Source organism: Pinus tabuliformis, chromosome 9 (genome assembly GCF_031772625.1).
Source record: "Pinus tabuliformis cultivar Carrire ecotype Pingquan chromosome 9, CPIR1, whole genome shotgun sequence".
Taxonomy (NCBI): Eukaryota; Viridiplantae; Streptophyta; class Pinopsida; order Pinales; family Pinaceae; genus Pinus; species Pinus tabuliformis.
The window spans coordinates 1345634079-1345653095 of NC_142307.1; the positions used below are offsets into that span (position 1 = coordinate 1345634079).

Sequence of the window (19017 nt, forward strand, 5' to 3'; positions counted from 1 at the left end):
AAATCAATCACTAAAGGAAGCTGTGGACAAGAACTTGGATCTAGTCCCAATGACGACTACATCTTACTTCAAATCCAAGGACAAGCTTAAGGACAAATCTTACTACCATGCATGGAAGATGTCTCTAGATTTGACTTTGGAAGAAAATGATGCCATGAACTATGTCAAAGGAAGAGTAGTGGAGCCTCCTTCAAATGCATCCGCAGCTGCATAAACAAAGTACAAGAAAGGTGAGGTTAAAGCTAAGAAAATTATTGTTGATTCTATTTACAAGCCTTTGGTTGCCTATATTTCTGATTTGGAAACATCTAAGGAGATGTATGACAAGTTGGTTGGGATGTTCAAAGTAAATAATGCAAATCAAGTCCTCTTTCTCAAGAAAAGTTAAAAGACATCAAGATGGATAGAGGAAAATTCATTTAATCCTACTTCATGAGGATTACCGAGATCAAGAATGATCTCCTATCTTTTGGAGAAGTCATTGGTGACAAAGAGCTACTCTTATTGCACTTGGAGGCCTTACAAGAGAATGGGATGTGTTTATCCTCAACAATGACAGGATTGCAGGATTTGACGAATTATTGGCTAGATGCACTCAAGAAGAAAAAAGGATGATGGAAAGAGACAAGCCCTTAAATGGAAATAATCCTACTGCCTTCTCCGCTCATGCTAAGAGAAAGAACAATGCTGGTCCAAGAAAAGGTCAAGGGTTCAAGCCGGGATTCAAAGAAGGAAGAAAAGGAAGATGCTTCAATTGCAACAGGTTTGGACATTTTGCTATTGTCCTCACAAGAAGGATACTCCGAGAGATGATGACAACCATAACAACTACAAGGGCAATGACAATCAAAGGAACAACTGGTTCAACAAAGGAAAGAGGATTGCTCTCGCTGCTCAAAATGGAAATGGTCGTCCTCCCAAGAAGTCGAGAAACTCTGGTATGAAGAAGTTAATGTTGGTGAAAAGCAAAAAGAATTTTATCTTATTTCTGCCCTCACCACCGCCTCTCCTCCGTTTACATTAGATAATTGGTTGATTGATAGTGGTGCCTCAAGGCACTTCACTAGGTTCAAAGAGGCTCTCTCAAACTTGATTGAAAAGAAAACGAATATGGAGATTATACTTGGGGATAATGCCACTTGTCCCGTGAAAAGAATTGGGACTGTTACTCTTCACTTAAATCAAGGTCAAACCCTTCATTTACAAGAAGTGTTGTATGTACCTGATCTGCAAAAGAATCTGGTGTCTATTTTTGCAATGGAAGATAAAGGTTTCAAGCTAACATTCATTGATGGGAAGGTTCGTGTTTGGCAAAGGAACCCAAGAGATGCATTCATCTTGGATTCAGGGTTGAAGGTCTTTATCAGGTTGGAGGAAGTTTGTTGGGAGCAATGACTTGTAATACTTCTCTTCATTCCGAATTATGACACCAGAGATTTGCTCACCTTCTTTACGAAGCCTTGCCTGATGTAAGGAAGATGGTCACAGGTATGCCCGAATTCAACTTAGATCATGAAGGTGTGTGTCAGGGTTCTGTAGTTGGAAAACATACAAGGGCACCATTCCCCTCAAGTGAAAGTCAAACTACTGATATTTCTCAATTTGTCCATTCTAATCTATCAGGTATATTACCCATGACATCTTTGGGTGGATATTTGTACTATGCAATTTTTGTGGATGAATTCTCTCACAAAAATGGATCTATTTCTTAAAGAGAAGGATGAGGTGTTCAAATGGTTTCGCTCTTTCAAAGCCTTGATCGAGAATCAAACTGGGAAGAAGATCAAAATATTAAGGACCGATAATGGGACCGAATACGAGTCAAATGAATTCATTGACTATTGTAGAGAAGCTGGGATTAAGAGGGAGACCACTACTATATATACTCTTGAGCAAAATGGAGTTGTTGAAAGGAAGAATCGAACTATCATAGAAGCTACTCGTGCCATGCTTCATGACCAAGGTCTACCGAAGTTCTTATGGGGAGAAGCTGCCAAGACCGCTTTGTATGTTCAAAATAGATGCCTGCATCAAGCCTTGGACTTCAAGACACTAGAAGAAATATTCACCGGTAAGAAATTTTGGTTGTCCCGTATATTTTCATGTGCCGAAAGAGAAAAGAAACAAACTAGATGCATATGGGAAGAAAGGAACGTTTGTGGGTTACAGTGAAACTTCGAAGGCATATAGAATCTATGTGCTTGGTCAAAGGGAAGTGGAAATAAGTCATGATGTCACTTTCGATGAATATTCTTGTGAAAATTCCTAAACCCGAAATCTCTACTACAGGAAACTGATGTTACTTCTCCTACTTGTTAATCCATACAAGTTATTTACTGTGTTCTGCGGTAAATATCAAAGTAAATACAACTGCAACACTCACTATTTAAAATAATATGCCGAAACAAGAAACTGAATAGGAAAAAGATACAACACAATGACAGTTATTTTTGGACAAAAGTCCCCGGAAAAACCCAATGCGGGAAAACTGGTGCAACAACTCTTAGGGTTTTATTATTATGTAGTAGTAAATTTGAGTACAATTTGTTGGAAGACCGGCTGGCTATCTGATACAAAGAGAAACTGGACAAATAAATAATGAGATGATCTCACCTTATCATTGGAAGAATTTGGTCCTGATCTCGCTGAAAGAAGGCTCTGTGTCCCTTCTGTGTCAGCCTCTGCGTCACCTCTACTGGGGACTACTCTGCTCCTCTTCCAGATCCTCTGCTACCCAGAAACTTCGATTTTTTGCCTCTCGGTCTCACACCCTGGCTCCCGGCTTTTGAAACTTGATTTCTTCAGTAGGAATTCGATCTCCCTCTAGGTTTTGCGCTGCCATTGCGTCAGCTTTGCATGGGCCAGCGCCAACCTCTCTAGACGTCGTTCTGCCCTCTCTACCTTGTACTCTCCGACCCAGGAAAACTTCCCTCTTCCGGATACTATCTCTGCCCCTCACTGCAAAAGCTCACTTCGAATTTCTCACCGACAGCTGCTTTGCTTCAGAAATTCGATCTTCTAAACTCTCACTGTGTCCTCCGAGAGCCCATCAAGCCTTCACTTATAATCCTCTCGTTGACCAATCAACGACCCAGATTAGATTCTAATCAATGGCTAGGATCATATTGACTTGATCTTCGCCTTCTTCTAGAAGTTTCACCTACAATTTAGATTAATACCTGTTGATTTTGGGTAGCATCGGATGTACTCTAGCTCCGAAATTTTGTGGAGGGGCTAGAATACATAAGATCTCCAAGAAGCAGAAATCGTTTGGAGAAATTCCACCTGGATTGTGAGTTATTAAAATAAATAATATTTTTAATGGGGTTCTTAAGTCTAAACTTAGGAAAATAAAAGTATTAATGGTTATTAATACAAATATGGCTGAGAAGCTCCTAAGAGACGAGGATCAAGTCTGTTTTAATCTTAGTCGTTGATTAGGGACTTAATTTCGGCCGTTGATTCATCAACATGAAAAGTATAAGAGGAGGCTTTGTTGATTTGGGGTAGCATCGGATGTGCTCTAGCCACGAAAATTGGTGGAGAGGCTAAGGCACATGAGTTCTCCAATACCCATAAAGGGTTTGGGTAGATTCTAAATAGTTTGGGAGATATTAAAATAATTAATATTTTTAATGGAGTCCCTAAGTCTAAACTTAGGGAAAATAAAATATTAATGTGTATTAATATAAAACTGTGTTAGAATGGTCCAAAAGTCATGGATCAAGCCAGATTTAATTTTAGTCGTTGATTAGGGACTTAATCTCGGCCGTTGATTTGTCAACGAGAGAAGTATAAGAGGAGGCTTGAGGGTCACTTGGAGAAGAGACTGAGGGAGACCAGTCAATTCAATTTCTAGAGCAGGGTTAGCTGAGAAATTGAACCAGTGGTTTGGTGAGCAGTCAGGAAGCAGCAAGTACAGAGCAGGGAGGCGGGATCAGCCACTGGAGATCAGTGTTGAGGCAAGAGAGGCAAACACAAGGCTTTTTAGGCAGACGCAGAGGCAGCAGAAGACTGCGCAGTCATTTGCTGGGCCTGCATGAGTGACGCAGAGAGGCCCAGGGCTGACGCAGTCAAGCAGGGGCTGACACAGAGGGTTTGAGAGCCACACAAAGGTTAGCTGGGCTGATGCTAGGATTGGGAGAAGTGCTGGAGAATTATTTCTCTCTGTGGGTAAGCTAGTTTGGCACCCTATTGTATAGAAAAATTGCTGAATAATAAAATCCTCCCTTGCTGCACCGGTTTTCCCACATTGGGTTTTTCCGGGGACTGTTGTCCAAAATATCTGTATCAATGTGTTAATGCTTGTGCATATGTTTGTTTCTATATTACAGTGTGATATTTGCAACAATATTTATTTTAATGTTTATTGAAGTAATTTCATAAATAACTTATTGTGGAATAAGTAGGAAAAATAAATCAGTTGCTACAGTGATAGAATTTTCACTTGGTATCAGAGCAAGTAATCAGAGACAGAAAGGTAAAATGAGTTATTGATCGAGACCATGATGCAGAGGCATCCATGTCGAGCCTGCTTACGCATCCTTTCAGACGATATTCCACGGGGCTCTCGATGCATGCCTCTGGAAAACTACCGCAACATAGGCTGGCTTATGAGAATGACATATATAATGAGAGTGATTTCCTATTTCTTTTTCCCCAAGAAAAGAGAGGGCGAGAAGGATGCGAACGTGGCCTATCAATGTGCAGGGGACGCACACAATTTTTTAAAATATTGCACAAGAGAAAGAGATTTTGATTTCTCTATGTTGGCTTCCAGGCTGGAAGAAGAAATGTGTATGACTAGTGCTGCATCATCAGAAGTGATGCATATGACGGGAATCTAGGAGTGTTTCTCAGAATATCGAGAAGAGAAGATGAACTTTCAGATCACCATGGGGAACAAGGCAAAGTGTACTCTAGTAGGGAAGGGTACCATAGTTTTTCAAATAGAATCGGGAGAATGGTTCTGTGCTACAAATGTACTGCATGTACCAGGATTGGGGATGAACATACTCTCTGTGTCACAACTACAAGGTAAGGGCTATGATGTCTACTTCATCAAGGAGAAGGTATACGTCAAACGCCCGAGCTGGAAAAAGAAAGTGCAAATCGAGATCAAAAGTAATCGGTTGTATAGATTGCAACTAGAATCACTAATGGAACTAATAGGCAGTCGTGGAGACAAGGACTTGAACGAACTATGGCACAGAAGAATGGGTCACTTGCACCATGGAGCTTTGAGAATTCTTAGGAGCACTGTAACAGGAATTCTGGATCTGAGTACAGAACGAGATGATGTATGCAGGGGATGTCTTCTAGGAAAGTATGCCAAGGCAACATTTCCTAAGAGCAAACATAGGGCCAAGAGTGTACAAGGATTGATACACTCTGATATCTGCGGACCTATGTCTGTCAAAGCTCTCAGTGGTGCTGAGTATTTCCTTACCTTCATTGATGACCACTCAAGGAAAACTTGGATTTATTTTCTGAAAACCAAGGATGAGGTTTTCTGTCGATTCAAGGAGTTCAAGGCTCTAGTGGAGAATCTGACTGGGAAGAAAATAAAAGTTTTGCACTCAGATAATGGTGGAGAATATGTCGATAAGGACTTCACTGATTTTTGCGCTAAGGAGGGCATCAGAAGAGAGTGGACAACTCCATATAATCCGGAGCAGAATGGGGTAGCAGAAAGAAAGAACAGGACTATTGTAGAAGCAACTAGGGCCATGATGTATGATCAGGATATGCCAAAATTCCTGTGGGAAGAAGCATGCAACACAACAGTCTATGTTCAGAACATGACTCCTCATCGGGCAGTGGGCAAGATTACTCCAGAGAAAGTCTTCACAGGGAAGACACCTGAAGTCAGTCATTTCAGGATATTTGGGAGTCTAGCATATTGCCGCATACCTGAAGAAAAGAGGAAGAAGCTGGATCAGACTGCGGAAAAGGGATATTTGGTAGGATATAGCGAGAACACTAAGGCATACAAAATCTATCTTCTAGGGAGCAAGAAGGTAGTAGTACGACGAGATGTAAAGTTCATGGAGGACAGGGCTTTCATAAGATCTCCCGAGATGCCTTTCGAGACGCAGTCGAAAGAGGAGCCATTGGTTAAGCCTCTTCAACCAACATAAGTAAAGAATTCTTCCTCAGGACAGGAAGATTCTCAGGATGAGGAGGATCAAACAGAAGCACCTGCTGGCAGAGGAAGAAGTAGCAGGGAACTTTGTCAGATTCTGCGAGATGCAAAGGACTTCATCGATGCGCCAAGAAACAATAAGAGGGAGGGAAAACAACCAGATAGAAATCAGGCATTAGTAGCTTAGGATGGAGAGCCTGCCAGTTTCAAGGAGGCAGCTCAACATCAGGTTTGGCTAGATGTGATGGTAGAGGAATACAACTCCATAATGGTAAATGATGTCTGGGAGGTGGTGCCAAGACCTCAAGACAGATCAGTGGTAGGTTCAAGATGGATCTACAAGATCAAATATGCTGCAGACGACAGTGTTGAGAAATATAAGGCCAAGTTTGTGGCTAAGGGGTATGCTCAAAAGGAAGGGATTGACTATGAGGAGACCTTCGCCCCGATAGCCAGGTATACATCTATTAGGACTGTGATATCACTTGCAGCCCAGATGGGATGGGAGATCCATCAGATGGATGTCAAAACGACATTTTTGAACGAAGTAATAGAAGAGGAGGCATACATTGAACAACCAGAGGGCTTTGAAACTCATGAGAAGAAGTCTCATGTATGCAGATTGAAGAAAGCCTTGTATGGGATGAAACATGCACTGAGAGCATGGTATGGTCGAATAGATGGCTACTTGCAGAAGATGGGGTTTGTCAAGAGTGACGCAGATTCGAATCTCTACTATCTGGTTGTAGAGAACGAGCCGCTAATCTTAGTATTGTATGTGGATGATCTCTTTCTGACAAGATCATCCAGACTCATTGGGGACTGCAAGAAGAATCTAGCCACAAAATTCCTAGGGTTGGAAGTTTGGCAGCAGAAGGGAGAAATCTTCCAGGGCAAGGGAGGTATGCTAGAGAAATCCTGAAAAGATTCGGGATGGAGGACTGTAGACCTATGGCTACGCCAATGATCACCAACTGGAAGAAGATTGATGCATCAGAAGACAAGGATGTTGATCCCACCCTATACAGGCAGCTCATAGGGTCCCTGATGTATTTGGTCAATACCAGGCCAGACATTTGCTACTCTGTCAACACCCTCAGTTAGTTCATGGTGGAACCGAAGAGGGTGCACTGGGCAATAGCCAAACATGTTCTTAGGTATTTACAGGGAACAATCGATTATGGACTCTTGTACACCAGGAGTAAGGATATCAGATTGAGTGGATTTACTGATGCAGATTGGGCAGGAAGTTCAATGGATCGGAAAAGTACCTCTGGGTACTGTTTCAACATTGGATCAGGAATGACCTCCTGGTGCAGTAGGAAACAGAAGTCCGTGGCTCTGAGCTCATCTGAGGTAGAATATATGGCGGCAAGCACAACTTCGTGTGAGGCCATATGGCTTAGAAAACTGCTTGTGAACCTATTCAGAAGGAATATGGAGGTGACTAGGATCATGTGTGATAATCAGAGTTGCATCAAGCTCTCTGAGAATCCAGTGTTTCATGATAGGTCGAAGCATATTGATATCCGGTGTCACTTTGTCAGGGACTGTGTCCAATGAGGAGCTGTACAATTGAGCTACACTCCTACAGGAGAACAGGTGGTGGATATCCTCACCAAGGCCCTTGGAAGGACAAAATTTGACTACTTCAGGGAAAAGATGGGGATGGTAAAGAACCCGTTTCAGTAGCAGAAATGAGAGTGATAACTGCAAGGATGCAGTGTTGGGAGAAAGGACCAACAACAACATGGATGCAGAGGAAGTTGTCGTATAGATGCAACAGTGGCAGCGTTGAAGTTTCTAAGTCTAACAGTTAGGAACCTTCCATGTACTTTATGATTTATTCCTTCCTATTTGTTATGATTAATTAACAAGTTATTTACCATGTAAATACTGAAAATAAACACAAGTACATGCTCAACAAATTATAGATCCTCAACTGAAGGAAACAGAAACAAGCACACAAATGACACTGTTATTTTTGGACTAATGTCCCCAGAAAAAGCCAATGCAGGAAAACTGGTGCAACTATTTGAGGGTTTGATTTATTAAGCAGTTTCAGAATACAATCTGGGTGCCAAATCCACCTCACCCAACAGAGAAAAATCTCGGCAGTAGTACCTCTCCTTCGGAGGCAGATGCTCTGGCTGAAACCTCGGATAAACACTCCTGCAGCTCCTCAGCTCCAATCTGTCCCACGAAAAACCCCAGCATCAACCTCTTCTGCCCTCTGCGTTAGCTTTCTCGGCAGTTCCAGCTGTTCTCGGCAGTTTCGGCTTCTTCCCTCTGCGTTCGCGTTCCTGGTAGTTTCGACAATTCCCGACAGTTCCAGCTGTTCCCGGTAGTTCTGGCTTTTGCCCTCTGCGTCATCTTTCCCGGCAATTCTGACTGTTCCCGGTAGTTCGGCTTCTACATCTGCGTCAGCTTTCCTGGTAGTTCCGGCTTTTGCCCTCTACATTAGCTTTCCCGGCTGCTGCGCTGATCGTCCCGACACTATCTCTGCCTCTCTGCTTCTGTATTCACTGCCCCTCAGCTGCAACTCCAGATCACTCTCTCAACTTTCGCAGCAAACCTAGCCCCAGAAAGTTGAAATCTTGATCTCTTGGTGTGTTCTCCAAGTGACCCTCAAGCTTCCTCTTATACTTTTCTCGTTGATAATTCAATGGCTGAGATTAAGTCTCTAATCAAAGATTAGATCTGGCTTGATACATGAATTTTGGACCCTTCTAACACAGTTTTATATTAATTCACATTAACATTTTATTTTCCCTAAGTTTAGACTTAGGGAGTCCATTAAAAATATTAATTATTTTAATATTTCCCAAACTCTTTAGAATTTGCCCAAACCATTACTGGGTATTGGAGATCTCATGTGTTTTAGCCTCCACTAATTTTCGTGGCTAGAGCACATCCAATGCTACCCCAAATCAACAATCACTCTTAGCGAGGACTGTGCCCTAATAATACTCCTCACTGAGCATCACCCTGATCATCCGACATCGGCTCCTGTGCTGATGCTAGGCCTGCTGCCCAACATCCTCTGCACTGCTGCATCATGTACTGCTGCCCATGGCCCTACCACTGCTACTGCCGCATCTGTACGACAGCTTCCTCTGCATCTGTGCTGCTGCCCATGGCACTACTACTTCCACCGCTACATCTGCACTGCAACCCCTCTCATCATGCTGTATCGTGCTGCCCATAGCACTGCCATTGCTAACTGTTGCACTGCAACTCAGTTAATGAGAAGTAAGTAACTGATCTCCCAACTCTGACATCTCTGTCAGGCTAGAAACACTCCCGATGCTGAAGCTCCCTCTTTGACCTCTACGCTGCTGCATCAACTCTGTGCATCTCGCACTGCTGCGTCACACTGTCTTGGGACTCTTGCACTGTAGCTCCCTCTGTCGCTCCATCCCCATCCGTCTCTACCGACATTCGCTAGTATTGCTACTCCTCTTCGGGGCTCCCGTATCCAGGTATAATCCAAGAGGTTGGGTACCTCAAGGATTCTGCCCCTCATCCCCTGTAGTTTGTCTGGCTACAGCTCGATATCTCCCCACTTCCAATCAAGTGGCGTGTGAGCACTCATGGCATAGCCATCATCTGCCTCCACTTCCTTCTCTGCCCTTGCTGGCATTGCATTGGTCTCGGAAGCCTCTCCTTTACTTTTCTTCCTCGGACACTGGCTCACATAGTGACCCAGTTCCCCACAGTTGAAGCATTTGACCTTGGAGAGGTCCTTCTTCTTCCGTTTCTCCTACTTTCCCTTAGATGCTAGGGCAGCATCCTCCTCTTCCTTCTCCTTGATTCTGATCCCCTTGTCGGTGCTTCCTGCCTTGCTTCGCCTTCTGATCTCTTCTTGGCGAAGAGCCGCCCACATTTCCTCCCAATCTGGAAGGGTCGCCCTACCCAATATGCTCTGGACAAATACCTCCAACTCTTATAAGATTGCGTTCAAGGCTGTTTTCACCATCAATTCTTGATCTGGTGTGGCCCCTATGGAAGTTAGTTGATCCCGGATCTCCTTCAATCGACTAAGGAAGGTGTTGATCAATTCTCCCTTCTTCATCTGGTATGATCACAGCTGATTTTCGAGTAACATGTTCCTCTGCACGGAAGTATGCTGATACAACTTGGTCAGGGCCTCCAACATCTCTTGTGCCGTGTTCTTCTCGGCAATATGTGGTACCATATGATCCTTGACCCCGTCAAGGATGATACTCTTAGCCCTCGCCATTGCATCCTCGTACTTGTTGTTATAAGCCAGATCACCTGGGATAGTTATCGTCCTCAAGGTGAAGTGCTTGACATGATTCCTGTCTAGTACCGATAAGATTCTGGCCTTCCAGAATACGAAGTTTGAGGCTCCGTCCAGTCTGTCGTGGTCTCTTACTTCATGTAGTGCCATTCCGCTGCTCTTCTACTTCCCTCCTGGAAGTTCTCGATGTGACTCCCTCTGAGCTTCGATTTCCCTCCTGGAAATCTTTCTACCGATGTCGAGATGCCCCCTACTCTGATCGTCTGTGCAATCGCACCACTAATCCAGATTTCTCGGCTAGAAACCATCGGTAGCAACTCCCTCCTCCTTGGCCTTGCCCTGTTAGGTACTGTTCTGACAACAATACCCCACCAGCTCCACTCTGCAACTTATCTACAACCTCCTAAACCCCAGCAACCTGAAGGTGAGAGCTCCTAGGCTTTGTGCAGTCCCAACATCGACAAACTAACTCCCTAAGCCAACTGTGTCAACCCTCCTGGCCTCTACGTGGCTCTGCGTGAGCCTGTCTTTGCCTCCCTTAGCCTCTGCGCAGCCTCTTCTTGGCCCAAACTTGATGACGCAGTCACTGCGTCACCCCTTCCTTGCTGTTTTGCTGCTGGGAACAACTTTTGTCACTCGGGACAACTGTTTTCTGCTGCTGCTGCTCTGCGCGGCTAATGTCTTCAGTTCCCCTGTGATCTGCAACCACGCTCTGATACCATGTTGAAGTTTCTAAGTCTTATAGTTAAAAACCCTCCATGTACTTTCTGATTTATTCCTTCCTACTTGTTCTGATTAATTAACAAGTTATTTACCATGTAAATACTGAAAATAAACACAAGTACATGCTCAACACATTACAGATCATCAACTGAAGGAAACAAAAACAAGCACACAAATGACACCATTATTTTTGGACTAATGTCCCCGAAGAAACCCATTGCGGGAAAACCGGTGCACCTATTTGAGGGTTTGATTTATTAAGCAGTTTCAGTATACAATTTGGGTGCCAAATCGGGCTCACTCAACAGAGAAAATCTCGGCAGTAGTACCTCTCCTTCGGAGACAGATGCTCCGGCTGAAACCCCAGATGAACACTCTGACAGCTCCTCAGCTCCAATCTGTCCCACGAAAAACCCCAGCGTCAGCCTATTCTGTCCTCTGCGTCAGCTTTCTCGGTAGTTTCGGTAGTTCCCGACAGTTCCCGCTGTTCTCGGCAGTTCTGGCTGTTCTTGGCAGTTCCGGCTGTTCCCGACAGTTTCAGCTATTCTCGGCAGTTTCGGTTGTTCCCGATAGTTTCGACTGTTCCCGACAGTTTCGACTTCTGCCCTCTGTGTCAACTTTCCTGGCAGTTCCGGCTTCTGCCCTCTGCGTCAACTTTCCGACAGTTCTGACAGTTCCCGGCAGTTCCAGCTTTTGCCCTTTGCATTAGATTTCCCTGCTGTTGCGCTGATCCTCCCGGCACTATCTCTGCCTTTCTGCTTCTGTATTCACTGCCTCTCAGCTGCAACTCCAGATCACTCTCTCAACTCTCAGCGAACCTAGCTCCAGAAAGTCGAAATCTTGATCTCTTGGTGTGTTCTCCAAGTGACTCTCAAGCCTCCTCTTATACTTTTCTCGTTGACAATTCAATGACCGAGATTAAGTCCCTAATCAACGGCTAAGAATAGATTTAGCTTGATCCACGACTTTTGGACCTTTCTAACACAGTTTTATATTAATTCACATTAATATTTTATTTTAGACTTAGGGACTCCATTAAAAATATTAATTATGTTAATATCTCCCAAATTGTTTAGAATCTGCCCAAACCATTTCTAGGTATTGGAGATCTCATGTGCTTTAGCCTCTCCACTAATTTTCGTGGCTAGAGCATATTCGATGTTACCCCAAATCAACAGGCAGTAGCAGAGCCATGGGCAGCAGTACAGGATGCAGCAGTGCAGAGGATGTTGGGCAGGGAGGCTTAGCATCAGCACAAGGACCGATGTCGGATGATTAGGGTGATACTCAGTGAGGAGTATTACTAGAGCACAGTCCTCGCTAAGAGGGAGTGTTGATTTGGGGTAGCATCGGATGTGCTCTAGCCATGAAAATTGGTGGAGAGGCTAAGGTACATGAGATCTCCAATACCCAGAAAGGGTTTGGGCAGATTCTAAATAGTTTGGGAGATATTAAAATAATTAATATTTTTAATGGAGTTCCTAAGTTTAAACTTAGGGAAAATAAAATATTAATGTGTATTAATATAAAACTGTGTTAGAATGGTCCAAAAGTCATGGATCAAGCCAGATCTAATCTTAGCCGTTGATTAGGGACTTAATCTCGACCGTTGATTTGTCAACGAGAAAAGTATAAGAGGAGGCTTGAGGGTCACTTGGAGAAGAGACTACGATTCAAGCATACTTCCCGAGAATGACTAAAATTAGGAATCAACTATCAACCGTTGGTGAAGTTATACCCGACTAAGAAATGGTGTTGATTGCGCTTGGAGGCCTTTCTCCTGTTTGGGAGACTTTTATCACCACCGTTAGCAACATCAACACTATTCCCACATTTGATGAGCTCTTGGGAAAATGTATCCGTGAGGAGACCAGAATGATTTCCAGAGGGAGAATTTCACATCATGAAGGAGAACCTACTGCTTTTACAGCCTATGACAAGAGAAAGACGGGTAATAAAAATAAATTTGCTTTCAACTCAAATAAAGAGAATCTAGACATGTCAAAAATTAGATGCTTTAACTGTCAAAAGCATGGTCACTTTGCTCGTGACTGTAAAGAAAGAAGAAGAACACCTAGATTAAAAAAAAAAATTTGATTATAGAAAAACTCTTCTGAAAATCAAAGTAAAGGGCATCCTAAGAAAACAAGAAATCCAAGATATAGAAATAATGCAACATAAATTCAATTAGAATATTTTTTTGTTTTTGCTCTTTCCAGTTCTTCTTCTGTAGATTCATTTGATAGTTGGTTAGTTGATAGTGGTGCTTCCAAACATTTTACTAGTTACAAAGAAGCACTCTCTAATCTAGTTGAGAGGGAGACTAATTTAAATGTTATCCTTGGAGATAATTCTACTCACCAAGTTAAAGGTTATGGTTCAATTTCATTTCAGTTAGATGATGGCAAATTTATTTTTCTGCAAGAAGTTGTGTATATACCTGGTTTGAAAAAGAATCTTGTATCCATATCTGCTCTAGAAGATAAATGAATGAAAGTTGCTTTTATTAATGGAAAGGTTCTAACCTGACCTTTGAACTCAAGTATGAGAGAAGCCTTCACTCTTGGATCAAGATGTGAAGGGCTTTACAAAGTCAATGGTAAACCCATTCATGCACTGGTCCATGATACCGATTTTCAGTGTGAGCTATGGCACAAAATATTTGCTCACCTACACTACAAAGTCTTACCTCATGTAAGAAAGATGGTTTCCAGAATGCCTGAGATCATAATGGATCATGAAGGAGTTTGCCTAGGATGTGCAAGTGGAAAGCATATGAAGGGACCATTCACTTCAAGCAGAACAAAAGCTAGTCAGGTACTTCAACTCATACATTCTGATTTATGTGGACCTATGCTTGTTAATTCCCGGAATCGACTTTGTCCTATAGCTCACTCCCCACAAGAGTGCGTGGTCCCTTTCTGCGCCTTGTCTGCTCTAGAATGGCTCGGATCTCCTTGTAGAATCTCTTTCAGAACAACTCCACAATGTAGTAAAAGCTCCCCTAGGGTGGCACTGATGTCCACCGAAGAAGTAGTTGAGATTTCCCCTCAGAAATCTCTTGTGCTGAACAACACCTGTAGACTTGGCTCAACAACTCAAGTGTACAAGATGAGTGTGTTTGTTAAAGGTTCAAAAGCCCAAAAATGAAGTATTCTCCTCCTATATATCATTGAGCTTCCCCTCTCCAAGTGGGCCCCATACATCGACCCCTCTTTCCCTCTCCACAAATACGCTTTTCTCCAAGGGGTGCGTATTTCTCTTCGGGTGACCCCCACTTCCCATCAAGAAATCGATTTGTCTTCCTTTCTCCTACGTTGGAGCCTCCTCAAGTCAAAAATGTCAAGTGGGGTCCTCCTAACCCACTCTTCCCAAGTCTATGATGGCAAAACTGGTAATTACTTAGCATAATTGCTAAGTAGGAACATCATAGTACCTAATATTTTCATGTAAGGGATATGATTTGGCTTCATTTGGACAAACACAGGTTCAAAAATCAGCCGCATCATAAGCTCAAGCTAATGTGATATGGGTCATATACCATCACGAAGCGGGTGTTCCAGTGCGTTCAAATTGGATCTTCCACCTCGACTAGGTATCCATGATGGGGTGAATGTCAATCAGCTCACACTGTACAAGCTTCCTCACTCGGAGAAACTAGTCTCAGTCATACATATGGAAGTAGCCATCTGATTTTCAACCTTTCTTGCTTGAATATATATTCCTTGATGTTTGAACCAAATCTACATGACAATGCCAAATTACCTCTTACCTGCTGGGCCACAAAGGCATTCTGTGAACCCAAACCAAGTGGCTGTTCTAGTCGGTGTTTGAGCAACCATTTCCCCATCTACAACAGAAACTGGGGATAGTTTCTTCTAAGCAAGGGGGAAAATGATGAGTCCAAATATGTATTATATTTTTATTTTCTCCTTCTGTATTTTATATTTGGTCTTTCATAGGTTACTTTGTAAAAACTATCTCTTGCCTAATTTATGTATTTTATATTTGTACATCTAGGAGATGTGGTCAAAGATGATCACTCCACCAATTTTTTAACATATATGGCTAACACAATATAGAATGCACAACATGTACAGTTGCTGCATTCTCCTTTGTACCTGCATTCTTAATTTCTTGTGTATATGCGAGTTTTTGGATTGCTATAACTGTACTGATATCATTCACCACCGATTAAATGGAAAATGCTTTTACAATTTACATACCTTGTTTTGGCATGCATTAAGTTACTATTGTTTCTATTGATTTAAGCACCATGGTGTACTGTACAGGGTAAACTTGTCACTGGTGGACATCAGATGTTCTCTTTAGTTGGTCTCTGGGTATTTATTCAATGGCAAGTGACACAAGGTTCAGCTTAATATTTTTTTTTAAGGATATTATGGTAGCTATACTTCACCAGATCTTTGGTTTACAGTCAGAAATGTCTCTGAAAAGTGAAAGTAGATGACTGGATGGAGAGACACAAAGAAAATGAATGTTACGTCACTACAAAAATTGCGAACCATTTACAAATTGACAAATAATTAGATACAAGTTCCACCCTCAAGATTCAACAGTAAGTTTTGCTACAATCTGGCAATCAGAGCCACTGTGATGCTATTTTATGCAGTCTTTTGTTATTGAAATATTAATGCAATAACCTCTGATGGGCTGAGCTATTTATCTGTATCAGTCTGCACTTTGCACAGTTATTTGTTTTAAACTGACTTACAGATTCAAGCATTTCTCCAGTGGTGCTACTGCTGACAATGGAAAGGCCTTTACTTGTGCTACCTTTGGATGCCCAAAGAGATGAACTGTTGAATAAAGTATGTCAAGAAGGAGGCTTTGCATATGCTGCTTTAATCATGCTTGCAGCAACAGGGGATGTTCATTCTGCGGAGGCAGCCCATGATATGGCTTGGGAACAACTGCATTCAGCACCATGGCATTCAGTTGAGCCTGTTTGGCGAGATGCCTATTCTCTTTCATGTCTTCACATGGCATCTTTTCACCACCATGCTGGAAAGGAGGAGGATGCTTTGCGGGTCCTGGATATGGGGCTGATAATGGGTGGTCCACTTCTCCGTCCTGATCTGAATTCGGCAATAGCCTTCATCCAAGGAGAGAGAAATTCAACAAACAATGATTCTGAAGGAGCAGATGTGTTTGTAGGTGCAGAGAGTGATGATTCAGGCATCCAAGAGGCAGTCAAGGTTGAGGAAACTGATTTAGAGAACATATCAGACCTAAGTCATTGCTCAAAACATAGCCATGTTTCACGTGGTCCTCTACCCCATAAGCGTATTGGATTTCGGCTGAAAGAAGGGGCAACATCCTTAAAAAAACTTTCTTCAAATAGAGAGAAACACAAACTTACAGATTTGGACATGTCTAATCAACAGGGAAGACCATCTGAAATGCATACAGATTCTTGCTTTTCAAAGGTGAGTTATGGTGCTTGTTAAGTGTTTAGTTTATTTAACATCAGGACCAACTTTACAAAATTATGGATGGACATAAGGATCAGAGATCTTAGTTTTATGATTATCACATTCAAATGACAGATGAAGTGAGGATGTAGATTTCTGTATTTAGGCAGTTGTATCATTCTTATGTAATTTAAGATCTTATGCCATTGGTAAGAGAGGTTTCATATTTGTGCTAGAAGGGATGCTTTTTCTATTATAATTTTTAAATATCATAACAATCTATTTTTGTATCTTTCTCTTATGTCTGTTTTGGTGATGTGACATTTCAGGGCAATAATTGTCATCTACTCATATACAAAGCTGCTAAGTACTCTCTTTAGTTTTGAGCGTGGTTTATGAATTTACAATGAAATAGATTCATGATTCTTATGCAGGTGCTTTGGGGCCTACCACATCGGTCATTCTGCTTTAAATTTATCGAAAAGAGGCATCTGCTGTCCTTGGAGGATTTTCTCTGCAATTTCTTTTTACCAGGTTTTCCAGTGATAATTAGTGGTGCCATGTCACATTGGCCTGCAATGGAGAAATGGAAAGACATGGACTATTTGAAGCGCACTGTTGGCGACCGCACTGTTCCAGTTGAGGTGATTGGCTTACCATCTCTGTCCATGCAAGCTATACTATTTACTGCTAAGGATGCAAATATTCATTGTTTCTTTCATTTAAAGCTAAGTTGTAGAAAACGTTGGAGAAGGGTCTGTTTCCGGCCGGAAAAGAAACGGAAATGAGGAAACTCGTACCGTACGGCCTGGAAACTTGTTTTCGGCCGTACTGCCCTGTTTCTTGAGGAGGAAACGTGGCCAGTACGGCTGGAAATGCGTTTCTAGGCCATACGGTGGAGTTTTCTCTTCTAACTTGACTTTTTCTTGTATTTTTTTAAAAATTTTTTTGCTTCTAATTTTTTATTGGTTGACTAAAATATCTTATGGATGCTTCTAGATGCCTCTCAAGCTATAAAAAAGAGGGTTTTTTGAGTGGGGCAGCCTAATGTTCAAGCCTATGGCCCTAGTGTTGATATGTAATTCATGGTAACGTTAAATTCTTAAAGTAAAAGGATGGTGACATTCTCCTTTATTTTTCATTTTCATGACATTTAGGATGAAAATGAAAAATAAAGGAGAATGTCATGAAATTGAAAAATAAAGAAGAATGTCACCATCCGTTTACTTAAATTTTTAATATTACCATGAAATGACTCAGGATGTTTGAGAGTGGTTTCGCCCTCATTGAATTTCATATGGAGAAAGTAAAATTTTAGGTCTCACTCAAAATCCAACAGACTTATCTGTTTTTCAGGATTTCAGGATTGGGGCGATTGCAATGTTTCCATTGGATTTTGTCATGTACTAGGGTATGGAACTTGTATTTAATCAAGAGAACCAAGCCCTCTATGCAGGGGAGACTCCCAATATTCACACGTAGGGTACAAGGGTATGGAACTTGTATTTAATCAAGAGAACTAAGGTTGTTCGACTATGTAGGAGGAGACTCCCCATCAAGCACAAGACAAGAAATTAGAAATTTCTCGTGGCTGATTTTGGATATTGCTGTTTTCATTATGTGATCATTCATGAGTGAATGTGATGTAAATTTAGAGACTTATAGTTTATGCATTGACAATTGACAATTTAATCATAATGTAATAAATTAGAATGTATCATTATCATATATGCTTTATAATTGCACATATTTCTTAAATGTCCATATATATATATATATATATATATATTGCGTTTCCCCGTTTCCAAAATCTGGGGGGGTCATGTTTCGTACCCGTTCCCATTTCGGAAACTCGTACCCGTTCCCCCGTTTCATACAACTTCGATTTAAAGTCTATTAAGAACTGGAACGTATGGTGCTTTGACATGTTGTGTGTTAATGCCTTCAACCATGTTTCACTGTTGAAATTGTTTGTCTGAAAAATATGCTTTCATTAACCATTACTATAATCAAATGTGTACAAAATTGGCATTTATACAAGCAAAAAATGGGATGGCCTTTAAAGGCACAAAAAAGATTATTTCATAGACTTCCATTTAAGCAGCTACTGGGATTAAACCCACATTAGAAGGTGGATCATCATTGTCTTTAGGAGCAGGCCCCCAACCATCATTTGCAGGTTCCGGAGTTGGGATGAGACGGGGGAGGTCTTGTTGCATCCAAAATAGTGGTCTTGTCAAGGTCCTTATGAGGTGCTGTGATGTTCCTTTTTCTGGTGTTTCTTATGCCATGGTTAGGATGAACTTTCAGGGTTGGAGCTAGATAGATCATAGGTGCAGGTTTACGTCATCAGCAGGCCCAGGGGCTTTTGGAAATGTTTTATGGGGTTAGGAGGAGTTCACTTGCCATCTTCCATCATTAGGATTGATTCTGTACAACTCACCTCTCAT

The 19017-nt window shown here is 42.0% G+C and overlaps 1 protein-coding gene across 3 annotated transcripts in view; it reads left to right on the plus strand.

Annotated features, from left to right (window-relative positions):
- JMJD5 (2-oxoglutarate (2OG) and Fe(II)-dependent oxygenase superfamily protein) overlaps positions 1-19017 on the plus strand; it is a 205547-nt gene that overhangs the window by 25487 nt on the left and 161043 nt on the right. For 2 of the 3 annotated variants that reach the window (XR_016262679.1, XM_089440085.1), the window contains exons 2-4: positions 15425-15711; positions 15888-16582; positions 17002-17211. Coding sequence is in view for 2 of the 3 variants with exons in the window: in XM_089440085.1 (XP_089296211.1) it covers position 15711; positions 15888-16582; positions 17002-17211 (906 nt within the window). In the remaining variant the exon portion in view is untranslated. Of the gene's footprint in view, positions 1-15424; positions 15712-15869; positions 16583-17001; positions 17212-19017 lie in introns of all 3 variants that reach the window. The other variant, XM_089440086.1, reaches the window with a different exon arrangement.